The 24,688-nt window shown below is 34.2% G+C and overlaps 1 protein-coding gene and 1 long non-coding RNA gene across 5 annotated transcripts; one reads left to right on the top strand and one right to left on the bottom strand.

The window, feature by feature from the left end:
- The first annotated feature begins 77 nt into the window (after nucleotides 1-77).
- LOC124306034 (uncharacterized) lies at nucleotides 78-2,474 on the top strand. Its single transcript, XR_006908495.1, has 2 exons — nucleotides 78-554; nucleotides 1,181-2,474. It is a non-coding gene; the product is annotated as an uncharacterized LOC124306034 (long non-coding RNA).
- On the bottom strand, nucleotides 2,130-23,773 carry LOC124306027 (serrate RNA effector molecule homolog). Of its 4 annotated transcripts, none has more exons than XM_046766120.1 (16): nucleotides 23,617-23,773; nucleotides 23,068-23,198; nucleotides 21,848-22,108; nucleotides 18,472-18,666; nucleotides 14,638-14,704; nucleotides 14,107-14,369; nucleotides 13,551-13,738; nucleotides 13,277-13,411; nucleotides 12,146-12,393; nucleotides 11,333-11,473; nucleotides 10,981-11,220; nucleotides 10,306-10,476; nucleotides 8,863-9,125; nucleotides 8,200-8,475; nucleotides 7,297-7,431; nucleotides 2,130-4,103 (listed from the first exon to the last, which is right to left on the bottom strand). In XM_046766120.1, exons 2-16 carry the CDS (start codon nucleotides 23,190-23,192, stop codon nucleotides 4,025-4,027), a joined length of 2,787 nt encoding a protein of 928 aa, XP_046622076.1. In that variant the 5' UTR covers nucleotides 23,193-23,198; nucleotides 23,617-23,773; the 3' UTR covers nucleotides 2,130-4,024. The 4 variants fall into 4 exon arrangements, with proteins under 4 accessions (XP_046622076.1, XP_046622078.1, XP_046622080.1 ...); XM_046766122.1 differs by having other exon boundaries at nucleotides 7,297-7,428; XM_046766123.1 differs by lacking the exon at nucleotides 2,130-4,103 and adding an exon at nucleotides 5,025-6,811.
- Between the last annotated feature and the right edge of the window lie 915 nt (nucleotides 23,774-24,688).

The following is a 24,688-nucleotide window of genomic DNA, read 5'->3' as shown; positions in this document are numbered from 1 at the left end:
TTTTGAAAGAATTCACAGTGTAATTTATTACATGATTTTTCTGGTAAATGCAATAGAATATACAAAATATCACATAATAAATTACAAACGCACAAATTATCAGTTATATATACTCGATCAAAATTCATTCAATTCACGATATGGTTGGCATATACCTATAGCTGACATATAGTTTACTATATCTCGCGGCGCGCGCTCGAGTTTAATGAGATTTCTTCTGATTCTTACAAATGTGTATTTCCCAATGAGGAATGTACAGAATAAGTTGAGTTGAATGATTTTGGCCGTGTTCGAAAATTGACCGACAGTACTGTCAGCAATCTTTCATCTCTTTTGCGCTTGCAAGTTCACGAATAGCTCTGACTCTGTCCTAGGGAATTTTCAGTACTGTCAGTCAATTTACGAACACGGCCTTTATAGAGATTGGGTGTGGCCAACGTGTAATCAATATGGCGGCCACAGAAGATTAATTTTTTATTATTAGTTACCTGCAGTTATTCAACGCGTACAAGTGCAGATCGTTGTAATTCCGAATGGCGTGATTGCATGGACAGGTATGATCCTTTCTTTTCTGTCATGTATACTACATGTATATATACCACTCGGAGTTTTAGTGATTGTGCCTTATTAATTTCACTGTGGTCACACTTTCACCCCGAACAGAATATATCCCAGACCTGTGTATGAAACCACGATTGACAAAGTAGCAAATTGCGAACGAGTCCAATGCTTTTTGTTGCAAATTTGTTTTCGATGCGTCACTTTTTCGGCCGTAAAATGAGACTAGACAAAACAGGTTATCTATTGGACCAAATTTTATCGGGAATTTATATGGAAATTTTATGGGGTTTGAAGCATTTATATGGGGCTTTGAGCAATTTTCACGTGGGATTCAAGGATATGAGATACGATACAAGTAGATTATTGTCATAATATATTCTAAGTGTGAAATACTTCCTGTTTTACACCACGTATGATATATTATTGATAATAATCAAACATCACAATATCCGTAATAAACGTTACATTCTCAATAAACGTTATATTGAGCTACCAATATAATGTTTTTGACGGAATTAATTGACCAGTGTATAAGATAATGCTCTTCAATTTATGAATTAAAAATGCGTTGCAGTAAAGTTAAACCGATTGAAATTTTGTATTTACTATGTTTCTTTAGTGTCAGTTCGTGAAATTGAATCAGCGGAATGAGCGATGAAAGGAGCTGAATGATGGACGGGATTTGCAGTACGGAGTTGCGTATACCGAAAGTATGGAAGAGCAGGTCATTGTGTGGCAGGAGCTGTGGCAGACAGGAAAATGGAAGTACTGAAATGGCAGGTGGAAGAACAAGGTGTTGATATTGGCATTAAGAAAAAGAACGGTTGAGTAATTGAAATAATTTTCTAGAACCGAGCAGTCTTGCGCTCTCGTTTCGAACCGTCTTTATTCTTAGTATGAATACCAACGTTCTTCCACCAGCCACTTCAGTACCCCCAAGTTCTCAATTTATCATCGACCCTGGCTTTTTATTTGTATAAGCATCGGAGTATAAGCATCCTTAATTTTTTCTTAGCGTTAACATCGACGCTGGCTGATATAAGAGGAAGGCGTCGATGTTAACGCCAAGAGAAATTCAGAACGGATATAACTGCGTGACTGCTGCACACGAAACATGGAAGGACTGATGAAACGATAAGATGTCATTTTCGCGCTGAGGATGGTCGAAGAATACTTCTGTGCAGCACCTTATATCGTAACCATGTCTATTCGATACTCTGATAGATATCATTTTAATCACCATAAGGTTATTCTATGTAAGGCGAACCAGTAAAGTTAGCAATTTTAATGTTGTAATCTTGCTTACCGATTGTACACTGGGTTCGCATTATAAGACGAATGATTGGAAAACGCAAATTATAACAAGGTTACCTTCCTCTCGGTACTGCACAACTTTGTGCGATAGAGGAAGATTGCTGTTTTATTGCACAGTGGAAAAACACATTAAGACAGGCAAATACCAGTAAACGGATGAAACAGTGGGTTAAGTTTGGAAATTTACATTAATAATGTCTTATTTAAAAGTATGTATATCGAGCTTCGTTAAAATATATTTTTCATTAGAATCAACGAATAGGAAGCATTGTTGTGGACAAAAACGTGAACCAGTCCGCTCTGTGACACAGTTTTTGGTGGCTACAATATTTGAAATACGACTCAACCGATTTACTTCAAATATGGAGACAGTATTCTCGGATGGTTAATTCTCTTTGCCACGATCTGACTTTTTTTTGTTATATTATTTTATGGTTAATTGAATCAAAACGTGATTTTAAGATTAGAAACAGTATGTCAGCTGCGAACGGTCGCTACGCTGTTTAAAAAAAAAAAATTGAAATCATGGCGTATAAGTTATTGTGGAAAATTGTAAATAAATATATAAATGTGAAATATATTTTTGTATGTGAATTGAATGAACAATGAATTCGAGCATTTCTTCATAATGACTACCATTTACAGGATGTCTACTAAAGGCAGGACCATAAATTCCCTGAAGATTCCAGGTTTTCCTAAGCAATTTATCAATTTTTATAAAAGTATAAGAGAGATGATATTCTATTCATGGCACATTTAAAACAATGTTATTCAGTGTGAGGAAATTTTTTTTTATAAATATGCGTTGAATAAAATTTTTCATATTTCGATCGTTAAAAAAGTCAATACCTATTCGTAAGCGTGTATAAGTTTATGGTTATTTTCATTATTAAAAAACAAATTACACCAAAATTCCCTGAGAATTTCAGGATATTCTAGGAGTTAAAAAAGAATCCCTGAGAATTCGAGGACTTCCAAGTTTTTTCAGGTAGCAGATACCATGATTTAACTCGTTCCCAGAAATGAGCGTTTTTAGTCATCAAAATCAAATCAGCTGATGGGTTCGTAATAAATAATGAAATGGTGGTGATCTTAAAAAACTTATGACAAGCTGCACAATCAGTATTATGCATTTGATGTGTATTCAGGAAAATTTCGAAAATCTAGGTCAGAAATAGAAAAAAAAACTGTTAAAACAATCTCTAGCAATGTTATTTGCATCAATGATGTTAATTAGAAATAAATTCGAACAAATTGGAATGACACAAACTGAGATAAAACCATTTTGAGAAAAGGTTCACCATCATTGGAGCAAATAACATTGCTATAGATTTTTCAACAGTTCTTTTCTCCTAAATTTTCATGAGCCAGTACGATACATTCGATTCTCGCTAAATGAATTAACGCGGATGAATTAATAATACTTAATTGGATCGTTACGAAAATTTATTCACAATATAGCTCTCATAGCATATATATGTATAATAAGTAGCATGTCAGAATTGTACACCATTAAAATACATTTACGAATGTAATATATTTGATCAGTAAATGTACACGTGAGTGATTCGTCATTCCCATACCTACTTGAGCTCTATATAACTATGAATAAATGAAGCCCCAGAAAAAAATCTACTAGAAGGCTTTTATTATACAATTAATATGTACGTATTTCGTCACTGATCGGAAGCTTAAAATACAGAATAAAATTTCTGCTGATTCAAAGCAATATCGAAACTACTTTTTTGTTCATTGTGTTTGTGCAATTTCTAGTTTTACTTTACTTTGTAAAATATATCCAGTATCTTGCACGTGCACCCATCACTCTAAATAATCAACAATATTTAGTTTTCAAAGCAAGGTATTGAAATACATATATTCATTTATTTATAAACTGAAGTTAATTCTTTGGCGTTTCTTTTACGCTTCGGTTATCGTCAACAAAATTTCTATAATACCGATACATTACTCATAGTAAAGTCGAAATTTTATATAAGCCTTGTTCAGAACCAGTGCAAAGAATATCTGACGGTGTTGTAGTGCTAAAAAAAAATTATACCGTTGACTAAACAGGTAAACATTGTGTGTTGCTTTGAAATTCGTCACGATCGGTTATTTATTGTTATTATTATTGTTATTGTTATTATCGTTATATAAATTCATCTGGTTCCCTCGGCGCATCAAGATCTCTGTAGTGGATCACTGGCCTCATGTCACTTCCGCCACCACTGAAAATGAGAGAAAATAGAACAAGAATAAACTTTATTCAGCGATGACGACGGGACCAGATATCTTTCTTTTAACAAAATGAAATGAACAAAATTTATCCTCAAAGGTAGAAAATAAATGGTACAAAAAAAATTATCACTTCTTGTATAAACGATTCTACAGATAATCAACGGGTTTTAGAATGCACGGATAAAACAAACAAATAACATTGAAGCGCACGACAACTAGAACATTTTTATTTCAATTTTTTTTTATATATCTGTATTCTGTTGCAAAATCAGAAGCAAGAAAGAAAAGAACATTTTCAAAAAAGGGTGCAATCGAAATGGTGATGAAAAGAAAAGGCGAAACTTCACGTGGGATACGACATATTAAAGTACGAACACACAAAGGTTACAATTTGTAACATACATAATGCGCATACATCATGCAACAAATAAGCATTTTTTTCACATTTTTTTTTGTTAGTTTCTTTTCAATTTTCTTCAACAGTTTTTCCGACCAACTGAACTTCTGAGGGATGAAATTGGTGTGGGATAAAAAATAAAAGAAACGATTAATCAGGAACGAAATATATTTTCATTTATCTCTTGCGGGTCCATGATTTTTATTTAATCTTTTATTCGTATGATTCACCATTATTTATTACTATCATTCATTTATATATGTATATATATATATATATATATGTATATATCTAAGTATTATATACAGAAAGTTAGTTTTGATCTAAGGCCGTAATGAGTAAATTCATGACACCGATTACGACGTATTGTCAATGAGTTTTTTCTTTTCTAAACAACCATAGATTTTCGCCTCACGGATTTAAGCGAATACCTCCGTTGTGCTTGTGTGAAATTAAGAAACTTAATTGTTCAATTGTTGAAATAATTGGCATCTATGCCAACATTTTGTCTTTCTATTCTTTTCAAAGCCATGATCTTTGATCAGTTTGCTGTCAGAATTCCCGATTTAGTGAATTTGTTTATGTAACAAAAGTACGATTTATAAAACATTCATCTCGACGTAAAAACACTTACGGAATATCTTTTTTTTTTTTTTTCAAGATCATCGCCGGAAATCGTTCAATTAATAGCAATCTACCACAAAAAGTTTGGTATGAAATTTTTAGCATGATTAAATATGATATCAAACGATATTCACATTAAGAACTGACAATGAAAACTAAAATAATAATAATAAATAATAATAATAATAATAACAATTGTTATTATTTTAGATTTGACCAATTGTTTATCTCTTTCAATCACCGGAGGCGCAAATCCATTATATTCTTTACAAAAGTTACAAAAGGTTTTTTGAAACCATCAATCGTATACAAACTTTGTATTTATAGACATTTTTTTTTATTTGAACTGTCAGAGTACAGAAGTTTAAACTTTTATTTAATTTATAACCCCAAAGGCGACTTTTATAGTTCTGGCTTGTAAAAATTATTTCAACAACTGAACAGTTTGTCTAGTTGATTGAAACTAAGAATTTTATAGAAAATTTTTCGGGAATATTATAAAATTTCAACTTGAATTGCTTGTTATATTATGACTTCTGTGACTGTAAAGCGTGAAAGAATCGTTAAATAAAATATACTTCACAGTGAAAACACAAAAACGGGAATTCGAATAGGATCAAATGTGAATTTTAATAAAGAACCGAGCATAAAACGTTTGAAAATCTATCCAATGAAAAAAAAAAAAAAAAACTAGACAACAATCGGTATTTGAACTAATAGATAATACTAATCAAGCTTGATCAAGAATGATTGACTTTATTATGAAAAGTTAAGTAAAAAACGAACAATATATGCCTAACTCGACGTTTATTGCTAGCTTAGAATTTTCAATAACGTCCCTTTCACCAAGTTTGAATAAAAAAAAATATATATAAAAACGCCAAAATATATTCTAATGTGCGTCATAGTAGTTTGCAATACAAGTGAGTGAAGTAAGTTTTTAAAACTTACGCACGCATATTGAACGGTATTTTTTATAACAACGTGGGTGAAGTAAGCTTTTCTTTTGATCGTGATTTCCGTGGATAATCTGCTACTTTTTGGCATAACATGAAAAAAGTGAGGTCATATTGATACAGCGTTTCGAAATACTCGCGGTACGCACGGTATGCCATAAAATAGCACTTTACGCACGGAAAGAAAGATGAAAAATGTTTACGCACATTGTTATAAAAATACTTCGTTTGACTTTCTCATTGTAAATTTTAATTATTGTTTCGGAATATAAAACAAACAGAATCAATTTCATGGTTTATCGTATTTAAATTCTGTGATACTGCGATATACGTGTTGGGCAATTATCACGCGTCGTTGAATATCGATCAAAATATAAATAAGCTAGATAAGAAGTTGATGGAAAATTTTCACAAATCAGGGAGATTGTATGTTTTTTTTTCTTCTTTTTTTGCATTGCTAAATCTCGTGTCAATGATATTTTACTATTTCCAATTGACACAAATGGTTGTGAAATTACAGCTTAATATTCTCAATTGAAGCGTTAATAATTCACAGATAGAGGAAAAAAGATTAAGAAACAGAAAGAGGAGAGGGAGAGAGAGATAGCAACGGAGAAAAATGAATCAGGTTGGGATATATAAAACTTAAAAAATGTCCATGTCAGGCTGGTCCAAGTCGTTATAACTAATAACAGTCCTTGACGTCGAGTCTGGAGCAGCCCTGTAATCATTACGTGACCCTTATACAATAGAAAATAGAATGCAAACTAGACAATCTAGTTGTTCCTGTTATTCATTGCTAGGTGAAAAATGTGTACGGCGCATGCGCAATTACTAGATTTGCAGTCATGGATTATCAATTTCAGTGTGAATCATCGATTAATAATAAATTTTTAAATTGTTGTTCATTTATACTGAATAAAAACAAGAAAAAAATTCAAAGTTCATGGCTGATATTAACATTTGTACATAGGATAAAAAAAAAAAAAAACACACCAAGTACCAAATTAAAGTGATTATTTTTCTAATTATCATATTTTGTAAGAATTGTGTGGAAACTGTAAGAAGAAATTTCTCCCAATATAGATTTTCAGTAAAATTTAACAGTCCAGTTATCGATGTCATGACGAACACGTTTTGGCATGCGCTTCTAAAGTAGACATTGAGATTGTTAAAAGAAATTCTTAGCCATTGTTTAAAACTCACCGTCCTCGATTGAATCCTCCACGATTGGGACGCGGCATTCCGAATCCACCGCTAAATCCTCCACCGCCTCCGCCATATCCAGAACCATAACCGCCGCCACGTCCACCGTAACCTCCACCGTAACCCCCAAATCTACTGGGAGAAGGCAAATGAAATTTTCCAATCAAACTATCTGTAGATTAATGAGTAACAACTTTTTTTCCACCTCAAAATAAAATTGAAAATATAATTTCCGTCATCGGAAATGTTTGGACAACTTTGGCATGTATTTCGAGAATAAACATCAATCTTCAAAAGTACTGAGCATGTAATTTTGGATGTTTATTCGATACGAAGTGTGGACATATTTATTATTCAATAAATGTTTTTTTACGAAATACTTACGCTGTATTTTCCTTATCTGAAGAAAAATTATTTCAAGGTCGATATTGGAACATTAAAATCTTTGTACATTTTCAATTGGTGTAATATTTCAATATAGACAGTTTTTACTCAATGAAATTCCGTTTGCAAATTAGAAACTTCATAAATTATCTAGCCATGTAAATTTTTCACCATGTTAGAAAAGGAATGATTAAATTGCACGCTCTCATTTCCTGCTTCTATAATTCTAACGTCATCACATAATAAATAATGAGCACCAATGCTCATAAAAACTACAAAATAGTCGAGTTGTTGACAGGGGTGGCGTAGAAACTTGTTTCTTTAACCTTTTGTACCCGTTTTAGATTCGTTTCAAATGGAACAAAAGAAAAAAATACAGGTTCAAATAATTTTTCTCTGACGTGCTGAAAGAGGAAGTAAAAAAATGAATACCATGAATCTTCCCTGTAAATACAGACTAAGGAATAATCATAAAAGTCTTTGATTATTCATCATTTGTAATCTGACTGAATTACTCACACTGCGCCACCGTAAGGTGAAAATCCGTCACGAGGTCCTTCTCTAACAGGCGCTTTGTTACCCGGATGTTCAGAGAGCTGAGGACGTTTTGGATCCTTCAAATAATTGTTGAAATACTCGGCCTCAGCTTTGACCTCTGCTACCTTCTCTCCATGCTTGTTGAAAATATGCTTTCTGATGAAATCCGGCCCCTTGAATTTTTTCCCGCTTAAAGGACAAAGCCATTTGTCTTTCGAAAGCTCTTGCGTGTTCGCTTGCACGAATTTTTCCACCTCACTAATCAACGACGAAGATATTAAGGATATGTATTTAGGTGCCATTCTAATACTACAGGAGCAAATTCGAATTGTTTTTCCGATTAATCGATCAATCGGGTTTTTGAATCATCGACTAATCAGCGGTTACAACTAACCGATTAATGGAGGGTTTCACTTAATTGTTTTTCCGATTGTTCGCACAGTGAATAAATCAAACATCAAATTTTCTTACAGTAGAATTTCGAAAAATCGTCTCAAAAGAAGCAGTTACGAGGCAATACCTTGTTCATTCACCAATGCAACTGATTTAAATATAACCGAAACGAACAGTTCATTTCGACTGGCAATATCGAATGTAAAACATGTGAAATTATATGTAAGTAATAATTGTGTGAAACAAGGATACGCTTCGGAATTTTTAGCGCCAAGTTTGTCGAATTCATCAGAGGTAGTTGTTGCCATCGGTGTCAGAAATACGGACATCTTGCTCTCAAAATTACGACAATACTCGGAAAGTTCAGTCGCGGATACTTTGGCGGTCGGCGGAGATCCTCTGACGTGCATTATGCCGCATCTGTTCGGCATCTCGTCTTCGTTCGGATATTCACAGTGGTTGTAGTAATCCACAGAATGCACTATACGCAGGTAGAGAACCAACCTGTCCAGAACCTGAAAGTAAAACGAAACGAAGTGTTTATATCGCAGGTAAATTGAATGGCAACGAGTCACAGTTACTTCGATTATTGTTGTTTCATTTTAATAACAGGGTGGCCACTAAATTTAGTTCTGAAACTTTTCTTCTTTTATACTTTATCTTAGATCGAAATTACGCTTTTTTCTGACTTTATGCTTCTACCACACATCGTATTTCGTAATAAATTTTACAGTATATTTAGAAAAAAAAATGGAATTGCATAGTTCTTTAGAAAAAAAGAAAAAAAAAAAACAGAAGTTGCTGGTAAATATGAAGTTTAGTCTTTGAGCATTATATTATTATCATCGTTATCGTTGTTATAAATAAGTATTGACAACCGAGCGAGTTCAACAAGTGAAATAAGAATTGGAAAAAAATTTAAACAAGCAATAAAAATTATGAACGGCTAGTTTAAATTACTGATAATAGATGAAAAATTTAGAGACCGCATTCAATACGGTATTTTGCAAGATTACCAAGAACGACAAAAAGCGTTTCCTAGAATTAGCCACTCTGTTGAGTGAACCTGAATTTCCTGTCGATTTTTAAATATCCCTCAGGTTTCAATATGAAGGATCATTATAATTTCTGCGACCTCGCAAGGATTCTACAAACGAATTCTTTAGATCGTCATTAACTTTACTGAGATTTTTACACTGGAGCTACAATTCTTTTTAAATTCTGTGAATATTTGAAGAATTACAACTGATCCGACTGATGTTTTTTTTTCATCATACTTTACTATGTGATTACCGCAAATTTGTAAAAATATGAGATGCGAATTTGTGATATTTCACAATAATCAATTTCACTCAAATTACTTTTGTGAGGAAATTATCAACATATTTAAATTCTCGTCAATTTCTTTGTTTGGTGAATTGTTCGAGTTACATTTACCCATTGAACACGAAATATTCATGTAATTAAATATCTGTGTGAATTACTGTAGAATGTTACATTTTTGGTGATCCAAATATGACGTTTAAATCGTTTTACAGTTTCATTTCCAGCTGGTAATACATGGTTTTTATCGAAAAACGGGTCCAATATCGCACTCTTGCATCTTATAAAAATCCCCTTATTATTTCATGGAATTAGATTCGTCCTCTACCTTCTACAATAATTCTCTTCTTGAAGTAAAGTTTCATAGAGTACCTTTATAAGTAGCGGGTCACGTTCTATGGGACCATCGCCATCGCCGCCAACTTGTCCTTCTTCTTGGTCTCCGGACATACCAAGAAGTTCTTCCTCCTCGGCAGATGCTTCCTCTATCAAGTAATCCGTTATATTCTTCAAGACCGGATTTTTCGAAGAGAGTCCAAAAGCCTATTGAAAACAAAAAAAAAATAATGTTCTAAACCGATGTGCAGACTATACATATTACAAATTGATAAAACATACTAAATAGCAAACAACTAAATGGTGTAATGGATGTCTGAACAATGTCTGATAACCCATGTTTTGACATCAAAAAGTCACGAAAGACATTTTTTAGCCATAAAGATCTCTTAAATCAAAGTATTTCAGGGAGTTTTAATATTAAATTGGTTTTGAAAATCAATTTAAAATAAGTGGTCAGACAGGACGAAAAAATAAAAAATCTTGATCTCTCTTAGTAATAATAATATTTAAAAAAAAAGCCGAATACACCGAAAAATATCGGTCGAAGTCTGAACAATAACACACTACAATTATTCCATGTATTTTCGACGATTCAAGAATTCAAAACAAGTAATTAGAAATAAAGAAACGGGATTTTTTCAAATCCCATAATAGTCACTAACCAAAGTAAGAATGAATCAAAGGAGCGATAAATAAAGAGATAGTTACAGCTTGTTCTACTTCGTTGGAGGTTCTGCTGTCCTTGCCATCGACACCCTCTTTCGAAGCATTGCCATCTTTTTTATCCTCATTCCAAAGTCCTATTCTGTTGTCTAAGTTGTGGACGATTTTCGCACTGAGTTTTATGTCATGTCTGACGATTTGTTTGTGCGAAGTAAGTCCGTTGACCGTTCGAATACGCCGAGAAAGATCCCGATTAACAATTGCGCCTAGTTCACAGTCTCGAAGCTGTAACATGCGAAACATGATTTGTTTTTCCTTTTTCTTTTTTCTGAAGAGTGAATGCAATAACTTTCTTTTCTCATTGAACAGGGAATTGAAGAATGATATTTATACGTACTCTTATATTATTCAGGCTCCAGCAGATCTCTTTTATGTTGACTTGCCGCTCGAAAGACACCCATCCTCGGCGGAACCAGCGTCTTTCAGGTTGAGGATCGGCAATAGCGACACGCAGAAAGCCAGGAAACCGTTTGCACATCTGCATATTGTTAAAATTCAAATTAGACGTGGCAGAAAGTTGCATGGGAAAAAAAAACGTGTTTATGTTTATGTTTTAGAAAACATGTTTTTATATTGTTCAAGGACCGTTTTGCTCTGGTACTCAAAGCACAGAACTGCCACATTTTTCTATTTTATTTGAAAATTAATACGTGTGAGTCTTTTCCACTCATACTTGCACTTGCCAATGATCCAAAAGAATGGAACTGAATTACTTTAAAGCTAGTTTGTCAATGAAAATAGGTAATTGGCCGAGACGGAATACGAAAAATGCTTGAAAATGATCCAAAACTGAATAAATGAGCAGTTTTAAAACTAGTTTGTCATTGAAAATAGATCCTTGAGACAGAACACAAAAAATTTAACAAAATTCTCAAAGAATACTTTGCACAATTCAATTTCATAAAAAAAATACATGAAGAAACCGAAACTAGTCGTCTGAATAAAAATAACTAGAAATAAGGTTCCGAAGAAAACAATGATCTGAGATTTCATTAAAACAAGAATAAATAACTTAAATTCAATGTCATCGTCAAATTCACTATAATATTTATTCGTATTTCTTTATACATTACAAATAAAATTTCTGACCAATGTTCAGTTATTCATTTACAAATAAAGTTCAAAGCTTTAAAGTTTTCTTCCTACTTACCGCCTCGACTTCAGCTTTGGTAATAGTTGGTGCTAAATTCCGGAGAAATATGCTACTAGTTTTGTGGAGTGCTCTTGGTTCTCTGTCTTTCTCCTCGCTAGCCAAATCTATAACAGTTTCAGGTTCGTTGGCATCCTTGCTTGTTTCCTCCTCGCCCTCTTCTTTGTCTTTGCTTTCCTCAGCTTTCTCGTCATCTTTGATTTCAATTTTCTCTTCCTCGTCTTTGGCCCCAGATTTTTCTTCCGGTTCTGAAAAAAAAAAACATGTTAGTAACACTCTCCATCTTTCTTTATTTTACATTCCATATAGAAAATGCTGAAAGCCAGATCAAAAGAATCGCGTAATTTGTTATTGAGAACAGAAAAAAAATCTTTTTTGTCGAAAGAAAAAAAAAAGGAAAAAAAGCCTGATTGACGCAATATTATTATTTAAAATACGCTTGTTTCACTCTTTGTATTGAAAACCTGGAAATTTAAGTACTGCAAATTGTAATCGGGAATTTTTTAAAATGATCCAGACCTTCAAGTCAGAAATTCCCAGGCTCATGTTGCTTTTCAAGTATATGAGAAGAAGAAATTTAAAAGTACAAAAGGATACGATTGATGGTCAATTACTAGAAGTTTTCTACCTAAGCAGCAAAAACAATATTTTACTCACGAAATTAATGGGGATAATCATAGACGACGTTTGGGAATTGATCTTGACATAGAATAATCGAAAGCCATAAACCCAAAGGACCGACATTATTTCAGACCGAGCATAAGTTCGCGATATGAGTCGTAGGTGAGTGTATTCATTATTTATAAGTTCAACATTATAAATTAAACAGTGTATTTACATATATAATATTGTAAATCTAATAATTGCAAAGCTTTTTTCTTCATATTATCCGCCACTTTCGCATAATTTTATTGTACTCGCACTCGCCACCAAGTTCCAACGACGATGTCACTTTTTGTGCACTCGATGCAAAAAACTTGCGCTAGATTTTGAAATCAAATACATTGCACTTTAAAAGTGGGCGCTAAACTCCCAAGTGGAGCATGCGACCTGCACGTGCTGCGCGCAAGCTGGTGCCTTCAAGTGAAAAACGCTATAGTTGAAATAAATCGTTTCCTTTCCAACACTTACGAGCATCAGTTTTTGGAGTGTCTGGTTTATTACTGTCGCTGTCAGAAAGGCTGCTTGAACTACTGCTGCTGCTGCTGCTGCTATTGCTGTCTGAACGTTTTCGCTTCTTGGAGTTTGGTTCCTCGGATTTTTCCTCTGTTGAATGATAAATCTTAGCATTTAAGCACTTATTGAGAGGACAAAACTAATTGTTTTGCTGAAATCAAGGCTCGAGAAATTAATGACAAGGAGTTGAAACAGAAAAGAATCGCGTGTTTTTAAAACTGGTAAATACCTTTTTCACCCGGAGTTTGAACCTCTTGAACCTCATCTTCCTTGACCTCAGAATTCTCAGCCAATTTCTCCGACTCATCTGTCTTCTCCTCTTTTTCTTCATCCTCCATTTCAGCGTCACCGTTCACCTCATCGTTTTCATTCTGTTTATCAGCATCTGCTGGTTTCTCAGATTTATTATCATCTTCCCTATAAAACGATCGAAATATAAACTATACAAACATGAAAAATGTACAGATGACAAAGTATTGTAAACTGTTTATTTTTTAGACACACTAGAATCGATACTTTAAATTTAGTGTAAATATAGGAAGTTCAACTCCCAAGCAGGTACATATTTATACTGTCATTAGTATCATTATGAACAATTGGTTTAAATCACCAGGAATGATTTCAAGATTTCAACAAGTCATCAAACACCACATTTTACAGAATTTCCAAGAAAAACTACAAGTATTTCCTAAAATTTTCCCTACTTTTAGAGAGGAATGGTCATCCTGGAATTTGATCCATTCCTTTCGGTTCTCAGTAAAAAAAAAATCTACCCATGCACTTACGCTTTTTCTGGCTCTTTTTCCGGCTCTTGGTCAACTTTTTGTTCTTTAACTTCCTTCTCCTTAGGTGCAGGAGTCGTTTCCTTCGGAGTGGGAGGATTAGGCGGTTTGGCGTCAAGAACTTTGAGGTCTTCTTCGTTTCCGCCCTCCAGTTTAATAACGACCGCATCCAAAAGGTGTAGCAAAGCGTCTGCTTGATCAGCATCGACAGAGACTTTGTCGATTTCGCCTAGCCGAAGCATTTCCAAAAACACTTCGACACGTTTCTAAATTGGGCACATAAATCATTTTAAAATTAACCAAATTCCTCATTGGTATATCTTTTATCCAACCAATGATTTTTCTTAAGATATGAAACAATTTTTGGAATGAATGATGAGAACATTTTTTTGTCTTTTTACAAAAAAGAATTGTGTGCATCTTTTTTCATAAATGTGTTTCGATTTTCGACGGTTTTTTTTTTTTCAAAAAAGAAATAAAAGTAGAGCATTTATAAAATGAACGAAATGCAAACTGTGAAGACTCGTCTCGTACCTTGAGCGCAGATATTTGTTCATCTTTCCTCTTGACAGATTCTTCAGGGTGGTATTTTATCTTGAACCTATCGCCGCATAAAACAAATATTCTCAATTATAAAATGCCAATATTTAAAAAGAAAGTAAGAAAAATAGTATAACAATAATAATAGCAATAATATTGTGGTAATAACAATTTCAAAATGAAAAATCTCTTATAATCAGTCGAATGAAGTGATATTTTGATTAAGGAATATTCATTTAATATAAACAAAATTGATGCTTGATTCGTATGACAAATTTTTCAAATAAACACTGAAAACGAGTACGCGAGAAGTCTTCGGCAAGAATAAATTTTGTGAGATAAATATATTGAAAAAGTTTCAGTAACGCGTTGAAATCCTTGATCTTTACAAGTTTCGTATTCTATGTTTCGATTTTTATTCTTTTTCGAACTAATCGTACGCAGAAAATTATCACTGGATATTCGATAGGAACGCACAAAAACATTATTGAGCAATTAAGATGCATCTTTTTTTTCTTTTTCATCATCTTGCAAAACCAAAACGTATCGAATATCCAGTGTTTAAGTTCAATCAAATCAACGGTGGATAGAGAAAAGTTAAGAAATATTTTTTAATATGTTGTTATCAAGGATTGCGAACAAAATTTGTCAATGATTTAAAAAAATTTTACAATGCATTAACAATTGTCACGTATTCTGTAGGCAAACATGAGAGAGAAGATTAAAATTCTGTGAAAATATTGTTTAGGAGTTTTTCCACCCTTGACCTGATTAGAAACGGACAGTGTTGTTATTCATGTAAGTTAAAAATATTTATAGTACCTTGAAGTAATGTATAATACATCTATAATATTGTAAAGTATCCCGTCTTAATCTACCCAGGAAAATTATTCTCTTTTAACATGACCAGAAATCTTAGAGTCGACCAATATTAAAGAATTACTCGTGAGAGAACCTTTTTATTCTAAATATATCTAAATTCTTGAGTGTGCAAAAATCTAAAGAGAATTATACACTTTAGATTAAAGTCGCTACTAAAGAACATTCTTTTATCTTTTTCAAATTTGAACCGAGTGTATGCAGTAAATTTTGTATCCTCAACTGTAGAAAAATGGTTTCATCAATTTGAAGGAAAATTGAATGAAGTATAGATACCTCTTTTGAAGCTTTTCCTGCTTCTGGTTACCGAATCGCGAATTTGTGCAACTTTTCAATAATTGTTGCGCGTATTCTAAATTATAGAGGAACGGCTCGATCAATTCGGACAATATTTTAGTGACACATCAATTAATCAGTAAAGACATTTTTCAAACTCCTACTACTTCCTAACGAGCGAGTAAATTTGTGATGAAAATGAACTATTCAATGAAGGTATAAAACAAATTTTTTTGAGCATCTCTCAACTCCTGGTTATAAGATAGCAGTAAACCAATCATTGGGGAAAAAAAATCACAATTGTCAAAATTCTCCTGCAATTTGCCTAGAATTTTGTAAAACGATCTTTGTTTGCTATTTATTATAATTCAGTGTTTGGAGATAATTTATTCCAAAATATTTTACTTGATTGTTCCAATTGCTTTTTCACGTGTATCAGTTTCTTTCTCGTTACAATTCGCTGCGTTGAATTATTTTTAAAACGAAAATTCCACACATTTTAATCTATTTAAACATCCCATAAACTAAACCGAGCTGTTAAAAACAATTTGGTGCAGTAAAAGTTGAATGTTTTTTGTAGAGCCGTGACGTTGATACGTGTCTAGTCGTTAAAAGAGAATAATTTGAGAAAATTTGAGTAAGCGGATTAGGACGAAACACGTTGGAAAAACGAGTGTTATGCATGTGACAATGACAGCATGGTTCATTTACAGAATGGAGCCTCACCTGTATTCTGATATATGTATTTGCTCGCATTCAGTTTCTCGACGTTTCTGAGAGAGCGATTTATAGATATCTACAACCATTATTTCATAACGGCAAGTTGTTGATATATAAGATATTATTTGCGGGTTTAGAACGCGGCCTAACCGAGCATATTTGGGCTTTGCGCGCCCAGCTCGTAATCTCTCAGTCATATTTTGTAAACTTATGTCAAGAAACGGCGTTTCTCTGTTTGTTTGTTTGCTTTTTTAAGGTCTTCTCGTTGATGCGCGTAACGCGGTTATTAAAATTTTCTTTTTTCATTAAAAATCGTATCAAAAATAATAAACGGACGTTGCGGCCTGTGCTCGAGGCATAGGGCGACCGGCGGCTCTGTGTGCTGTAGGGATAGACAGATCTGATCACATTGTTACAAATTTTACGAAGATTAAACTGTGGCTTATATCGTTTGGTCTTGGTTTTTATTACCCTTTCTTTCGTCATTTGTTTAAAGAGGCTTGTATTGGTTGAAAATTGATACTTTTTATACATTTTATTACAAGATAGTCGCGAGTCAAGTATTCATCAAATTATCATATTCGTAAGCTACGAAGATCTCTTTAAATATACAAACATAGAGAATAGTCCAGTTGTGAAGTAAAGCTTAGATATCCACGCTTGGAAATTGGTAAAAAAAAATCTGAATTTGTTCGATTTCACTCTACGATCACTCATTTTGTTCGGAAGACCATTTTCTACAAATTTACTGAAAAACTGTATACTTTTTTTTATTCTACCAGCGTTGTTGAATATTTAATTGATACAGATAATTTACTACCGTGAAGAAAGGAAATATGTTTCAGTGACTTTATAGAAAATAGTCTTCTAAATAAAGTGAGCCATCGTAAAGAGTCAACTCAAACGAATCTACTAGATTTTTGACAATTTTGAAACGTTTAAAATTACTTATAATTGAAGTATTTTCGGTGTTTGTATTATATTGAAAAAAATCTTGTCTGTAAATATGTATTAGTAAATATAATATTTAGGTAAATAATGAACGTGCAAATATCTTGTAACACAATTGATAATGAACATTGATTTTGGCCAGCAAACCTCGTTATAATATCTAAATAATTCTTGTCCCATTTTTTGTTATTTTTCGTTTTTTCCCCCCTCATCCCGTTAAGTTTCCATCAATATTTTTCTATTCTTCTATGTCTATTCTGGCCATTTTCTCACACTTCAAAAACGGCTTTCCTTTCGTTCGGATTTTCTTTACTCCATTAACACGCCCCCCCCCCCCCCCCCCCCCCCCCCCCGTAAATGAAACAAAATTACCAAAAACTTGTTCATTTTTTAAATTTCTGAAAAACTCCAAGTCCTTTCCGAACAATTGTGTTATTGCAAAAGCAAGAATGGTGCAAAATTCGAGAGAAGAAAAAAAAAAAAAACATGTAAGATAATATTCATACTGTAAAGATTTGTATGCAACACCAGTAATTCCGACAACATTAAGTAGGTAATATTTGTGATAATCTCATACAAAGTCCGACACATAAGAAGAAATACAATGATTTTTTTAAAGATTTCATCGCAAACAAAAAGCCGTTGTTGAAGTCAATTCAAGCATAATAATAATAATAAGAGCAATAATAAGAACAATAATAATAATGCTATCAAGTTATCTACATTCTGAGAAAATCACCAGTATTTAATTTCTTTACATCATTTTTTCCCCCAGCTTTTTACTCATTTAGCCTCGTTTTTGATTTAAACGTGAAACATGTGCCAATAAAACTCCAAACACTGGGTATAAATATATTATGCCAGCTCTAGGAATAGAGTTAATGAAGTGACATATCTATATATAATATATATTTTATAACATAGACGTGTAATAACAATAAATAACAACAATGATAAAGATACAATCACAATATAATGAATAAGCTATGGATCGTCACTTACCACTCTTCGTCCTTGTGAGCGACAAAGAATTCGTTGAGTTGCTGCCGCCTAAACTCCAGTTTGTACTCGTTGTAGCGTTTTATCGCTTCCTCATCTGTAATTGAGTCTTCTTGCGTGCCAAGGAACGCCTTGAACGACATCATCGGTGGCTGTGTCTCCACATTCGAATTACTGAAGTTTCCGGCAACTTCGCGACTGTGAAAAATATCAGGTTGCGTTAGAAGAAATAATATTTCTATAGTTTTTTGAAATACCAGTAACTTGTTAAAAATAAAACGTGACAAGTGCAGGTCAAGTGAAAAAAAAAACACTTGTCATAAATTCCCCGAAAAGATTTTCACCACTAAAACTATTCTTTGAATAGATTGAATTCAATCGATGAGATTTAGCATAGTTGCAGAATTTTGAATAATTTTAAACGAATCGAAAACGAAAGAGTGCCTTCTATGATCACTTTAAGAAAGAAAGATCAGGATGCCAGATTGTAAAACAAAGAGATGAACAAAATCACGTACAGAAAACTGAGGAATCGCCTCATGTAAACCCTAAGAACTTCTTTAACAGCCCACAAAGGGACTGCGATAACTAACTTGTTTGCTTGTAAGTCCGCAAGTGTTTATAGTGACTCTGATTTGAATCTTACCAAAGTCTCATTCGAACACAGTGGCTCTTTCGGGAGCATCTTATTCACAACTAACGACACTGAAAAGTCTGTAATAGGTTTAGATACAAATTCTAGTCGAGGACCCGACAATGTCCACCCATCTTAGTTAAAAAATGCATATCATCCATCTCGGGTTGCCTGAAAGATCTTGCTAACTTTTTTTTCAAGAATGGCGTATACCTTGAATCTTGGAAATTTTCTGGACAGCTGATATGAATAACTATAGGCTAAGTAACAAATACAGCGTTTTTGCAAAGTTGTACGATAGCCTAGTTCATGATAAATTGAATATCTACTTAAGAAAGTATGAATTTTTGAAATCATAACTCGGTAAACGCCACATATGCTGACCTACCCAAAGCTTTTGATCTTGTAAATATCAAGTTACTCCATGGAAAACTTGCTTACTACGATGTACATGGTTCGCTGCTCTGTTGGATTGAGTCTTTTCTTACTGGCTGATTACAAAGGATGAAAATAAAAAATTATCAATCTCGCTTGATCGCTCCTTTGTCTGGTGTGGCTCAAGGTATCCACTTAGGCCCATTGTGTTTCCTAATATTTGTTAACGATGTATCGCTAGCTATAAAACATAGCTCTCTCTTACTTTTTGCAGATGACATTAAACTCTTTAAGGAAATCCGTAATTTAACGGACTCTGCACTCTTATAGGACGATATAAATGCACTCTTTAAATACTGTTGTCTATATGGTTTACGGTGCAATAATAAAAAATGCTTCGATATAACTTTTGGGAAACCTAAATTACCAATGGACAACTACTTTTTGAACAATCATGTAAGGGATCTCGGAGTAATCTTCTATACCAAGCTTTCCTTCATATTTCATTTTGAATACATCCAAGTTAAAGCTCGTAGAACCATTGGCTTCATTAAAAGATTTACTAAGAAATTCATCAAACCCTGACACTTTTATAGTAATTTTAGCCTGCAAGCTTTTTAACAACTTCATCGACGGCAGTAATCTGATAATAAAATTCAACTTGCATCTTCCTAATTGATACCTAAGAGACAATTATCGTAACGGTCTTTCTTTTTGCAATGGATACCAATTCGTCCCTCGCTTCACCATGCGAGCGACTTGCGAGTATGTGCAATAAATATACGGATCGACTTGACACTTATAATCCTAATCTTTACCACATTAAGACGAAATCTAAATCCATATTTCAACATAACTGAGGCTTTCCCAAGTTGTATCTAGAATTTAAAGCATCATGCCTATCGATGTAATACTATTAGCGGCAACTAAAGGCCTGGATTATTTTAGTTTATATATTATGTAATTGGGCCCGTCCCGTCGATATGAATACATAAATAAACATTTATGTAATGAAGACATTTTCAAGAGGATGTCCAACGATTTCATGTGATTTACTGCTGATTTTGAAAGATTTATCAAAGTATTAACTACTTCAAGGACTTCGAGAGATTTCATTCCCCGATATTAATTAGATTCATTAGAATCTTATGATGCACATAAGTAGAAATGGTGGAAACTTTTTTTCAACAATCATTCGAAAGTAGCGCAAAATGGTAAATTCAGTATCAATGTTTTGTTATGTTATTGTTACTAACTCCATTTGCGATAATATCACATATTATTCAAACATTTTAAAACAATTTTGATTGATTTTTCATTGAAATGGATTTTCATTGAAGAGGATTCAGAAAGATTTTATTTAAGATGGCTCCCGTGCAACTTTGTAAATTAAACGAAAATCCTCGGGGTGTTATTTATTTACCAGAGCTTAAAATTAAAATTAATGTTGAAATATTTCTCAGTTGCACAAATACGTAATGAAATTTGCTACACAATAACAATAAGTATAAAAAAAAAACAATTTTTTCTCATGGAACGCAGTATATCCTTGATACGTGTAGTGCTTTTGACAGCGCCAAATGCGGCAATCCTGTATGTAAACATGACATGGATCGTGTGTTATCGTCTGCGGTCTAAACTGTTTATATCGTTTGTGCTTTGAACTTATTTGAGTACGAGGGGGCCACAACTCGTGTACATGCACGCCAAGAATGTTAGATCGGGCATCGTCGCTTTTGATCACTATTTTTAGAAAAACTTCAACGTCAATGCACACTTTTCTCAAGTTTATTCGATTGTTAATATCCATATATATCCACACTATACCTCAATTTTTTTTTTATATTAACACTGCAAATAATCACTACGTTTTAAATGCAGCATTCTTCGTTAGGATTATTTTCAAAATTTTAACGATGAACGCCACTACTTCTGTACATCATTGTCAAATTCAAGACTTATTCTATCCCTTCATTGTATTCGCTCAACATTTAAGTGTTTATTAAGTCAAAGGAAGGCTTAAGAAATCTCAACAACTTCGAGGTTTTCAAAAATCTTCATTGTTAGAGCTACAAACTCCAACAATTTTGCGAAATATCAAGAAAAAATAATGAATACCTACCTCATCCTGGCCAAAAGTCTAGGCGTGAATCTGCTGCGCTTTGGCAACATGCCGTGCGAAATAAGAGCAGACAAAACTCTATTATCGTCATATAATCTCTTCATGGTTAATTACAGCGAGACAATAATTAATGTAAATGACAGAATAAAATGACCACGGAACCTTATTCTCATCGATCGTTAGCAGATGCAGCTATTTGTGATAAAAGTAGCAATGGGCATTTGAAAAGAAAAAACAGACAAGCTCACCTGTTGTTGTTTGAATGGTTGCCGTAGTGATGGTTGCTATGGTGTGCTGGCGTGTAATGATCTGGACCCCAGGAAGTTCCGCCACCATAATAATCGTGGCCCCCGTAACGCGGACGGTCTTCCCAGTCAGCCCGCATTCGCTTCATCGGGGGAGCCATTTCCTGGGATCGAGCTGGGCTGTATCGCTCTCGACCTCCGCCTCCCCCGCCACCTCGATACTCACGGTACTCGGGCCTCGCTCTTGGACGACTCGACCATTCCCTGGGAACGGAAACCAAAATTTTTAATATAAGGGTGCATTTGGTATAAGATGTTGTCTTGAAAATACAAGTGCAAGGCTTGATAGAAGAGGAAGAATTAATGAATACAATTGAGTATGACGTTAAAGTTTGCGAAGTTATCGTAATGGCGGAATATCAAAAATACTCGTTGTCTATTAACTTTCTGAAGTGTCTGAAATCCAGAAAATCTGCATATCATACTGTTTTAGCAAATTCGTATCTTTGAAATTCAACTCCTTCAAACTTCATTTTGAAGCTAAGGGTTGTTACATTTTTTTTTATCATGCTAAATTCTCTGATTTTTACAGGTTTCTTACAAAACCTATAGACGAGAGATTTGTAGCATACACGATACAAAATCTAAATTGATAAAAGCACTATGTTAAGGGTCAATGGGTCCCACCATCTGAATCGAAAATTTAGAAACAAAGGAAAGAAAGGAAAAGTAATTTAGAAGATCCTCTGCAGTATTATTTGGGCAAATGATAGTGAACACAATATCTTCTAAACAGTTTTAACTCTTTTCCGAACTTTCATTTAAACAACCCAAGTAATTAATCCTTGATTCGACATATAAATTATTCAGCATATGGGATTGTTCTCTCATTTATTTAGATTTATTAATGACCTTGAACTTAGTAACGATAATGTGATGAAACATTTAAGAAAAATTAGGCATCTGCACCTTTGGAACTATTTCGAATAAATCCAGTTTCCAAAATATAAATTAAGGGTATGGTATAACTTAGTTACAGTTTACCAAATTTCAGACAATACTGCTGTTGCAATATATTGTATTTTCTAGCAAATCTGTTGTTACAAAAATGTTGTTAATGCCTGGACTGCTGCTTGGACAGTGTTTTTAATGAAGCATCTGAAATTGTCTTCGCAGAGCTGAACCTAAAAGAACTTCACTTAGAGTAAAAGATTTGCACGTACCTGTCAACCCACTCATCTCGGCGACGATCATCGCCACGTCTTCCTTCTCTGGAGTATGACTCGGTTCTTTCGCCCCTGAATTTGTCCCTCCTCTTTCTATCGTACTCGTCATCAGAATCTGCCATTATAATCTGTAATTTTGTAAACGATCGATTCAACAAAGTGCCCAGATTAATAATAGAGACCATTGTTTACTATTCTCAACTCGTACAGTCGTAGAAAACTAATACAGCGCAAGATCCACGATAACAATAATAATAATATAGATTATTGTAAGAGGCGTCCAGATAAGGTGAAAGCTTTCGGGGACAGAAAACGAGATCAGTACGATACGAATGATCTCCGATAGACACAAACTCGTCGCGAAATTCGACTGTCGTTAATTTGTGATGCGCTAAATGACGACGCGTACTCTCGTTGGCTTGAACGGCGGTACGGAGACTTGATTGACGCGTTATTGGGAGGTTATGCTCGACGTTTCAGTTCTGTGGCCGGATTTTTGTCATGCGAAATGTATACTTGTACAAAATAAAAGCACAGTACAATTACCTGAACGATCGCGGATTAAACAACCGGCTTCACGGCGTAGCACTCAACACGACACACACGATTTTTCCTCCCACGGCTCTTCGCTTTGGGTGGCTACAACACTGAGATGTAAGTAGTTTCAGTGGGCTACAACCAGCCCCTGACACAAGCTGCTAAAAGTGGTTCGCAAAATGTCCCTCGATTCTGCTGCCAATCTCCACCACTAGTGGCGCTAGTAGTTATCTGACGGCTTGCGCGCAGTCAGCAAAGGCAGCGTGCGTATCAGAAGTCTACTAGCGCCAGGTAGCGGAACTAAAAAACGGGGACAAAACGCGTACAATTTTTTAATATACGAGCAGTGGTGAGTGTCAAGGGCACGGCTACAACCCTTTTTCGGTGTTCGGTTCTCTTCTTCGGGTGAATTTGGTAACAAACTTGCTAACCGAGTTCTAGAGATTTTTAGACATAGCGTAAGACGATTTGTCTATCAATGGGATCATATCAAATCAGAAATAATGTGACGTTACTTGACTTGACTTGAAAATATAAAAATTAATAAGCAGCAAGTCAGGTTGTCCCAATCTCCTGAAATATACCTAGCAGTTAACTTCTAGAAGCTGAAAAAATGTGTATCCATACTTCGATATCGGACATGCTGTGGATTACTCCTATGAAGTTAAAAATTTTGGGAATCTCTCCTCTATCTTTCGGCTCCAGCAGGCATCATCACTGCTAGACGAAGATTAAATTAGATCTAATAAAAGAGTTGCTGTCACAGCATCTATTTCGACTCTTTCACGATCGGCAGCCATAATTGCAATTCAGGGCAATATTTTACGCACTCAGTGCTAAATTCACGCACTCGAGCTGGCAGTGGAACACGCTGGAAATACGAGTCTACCGCTAGTGCGCTCTCAGTTCATACTCAGTGCAACCAGTGGAAAACGCTATGAATCCATTTTCCCTAGGATTTCGGTTTTTCTGTTGGCCAGAAACTGGGTAAATCGCACTCAGTGCGCACAAAGTGCAGTTTAAATTTTACCTTTGCTATTAAGCTGGGATTTCATGGGCAGAAATAAGCAGCAGTTTAGTA

The sequence above is a fragment of the Neodiprion virginianus genome, chromosome 5, assembly GCF_021901495.1.
Source record: "Neodiprion virginianus isolate iyNeoVirg1 chromosome 5, iyNeoVirg1.1, whole genome shotgun sequence".
Lineage (NCBI taxonomy): Eukaryota > Metazoa > Arthropoda > Insecta > Hymenoptera > Diprionidae > Neodiprion > Neodiprion virginianus.
Note: the sequence above shows the minus strand (reverse complement) of the source record. Positions and strands in the feature narration are given on the sequence as shown.

What these genes read in the sequence shown, in the direction of transcription:
- LOC124306027 (XM_046766120.1), bottom strand. Translation starts at nt 23,192, where the DNA reads ATGGCAGATTCTGATGACGAGTACGATAGAAAGAGGAGGGACAAATTC. An exon ending in TCAAACTCCGGGTGAAAAAG is followed by an intron (nt 13,412 to 13,550) that starts GTATTTACCAGT and finishes ATCATTCAACAG; the next exon opens with AGGAAAAATCCGAGGAACCA. An exon ending in CCAACGAAGTAGAACAAGCT is followed by an intron (nt 10,477 to 10,980) that starts GTAACTATCTCT and finishes TGTTTTCAATAG; the next exon opens with GCTTTTGGACTCTCTTCGAA.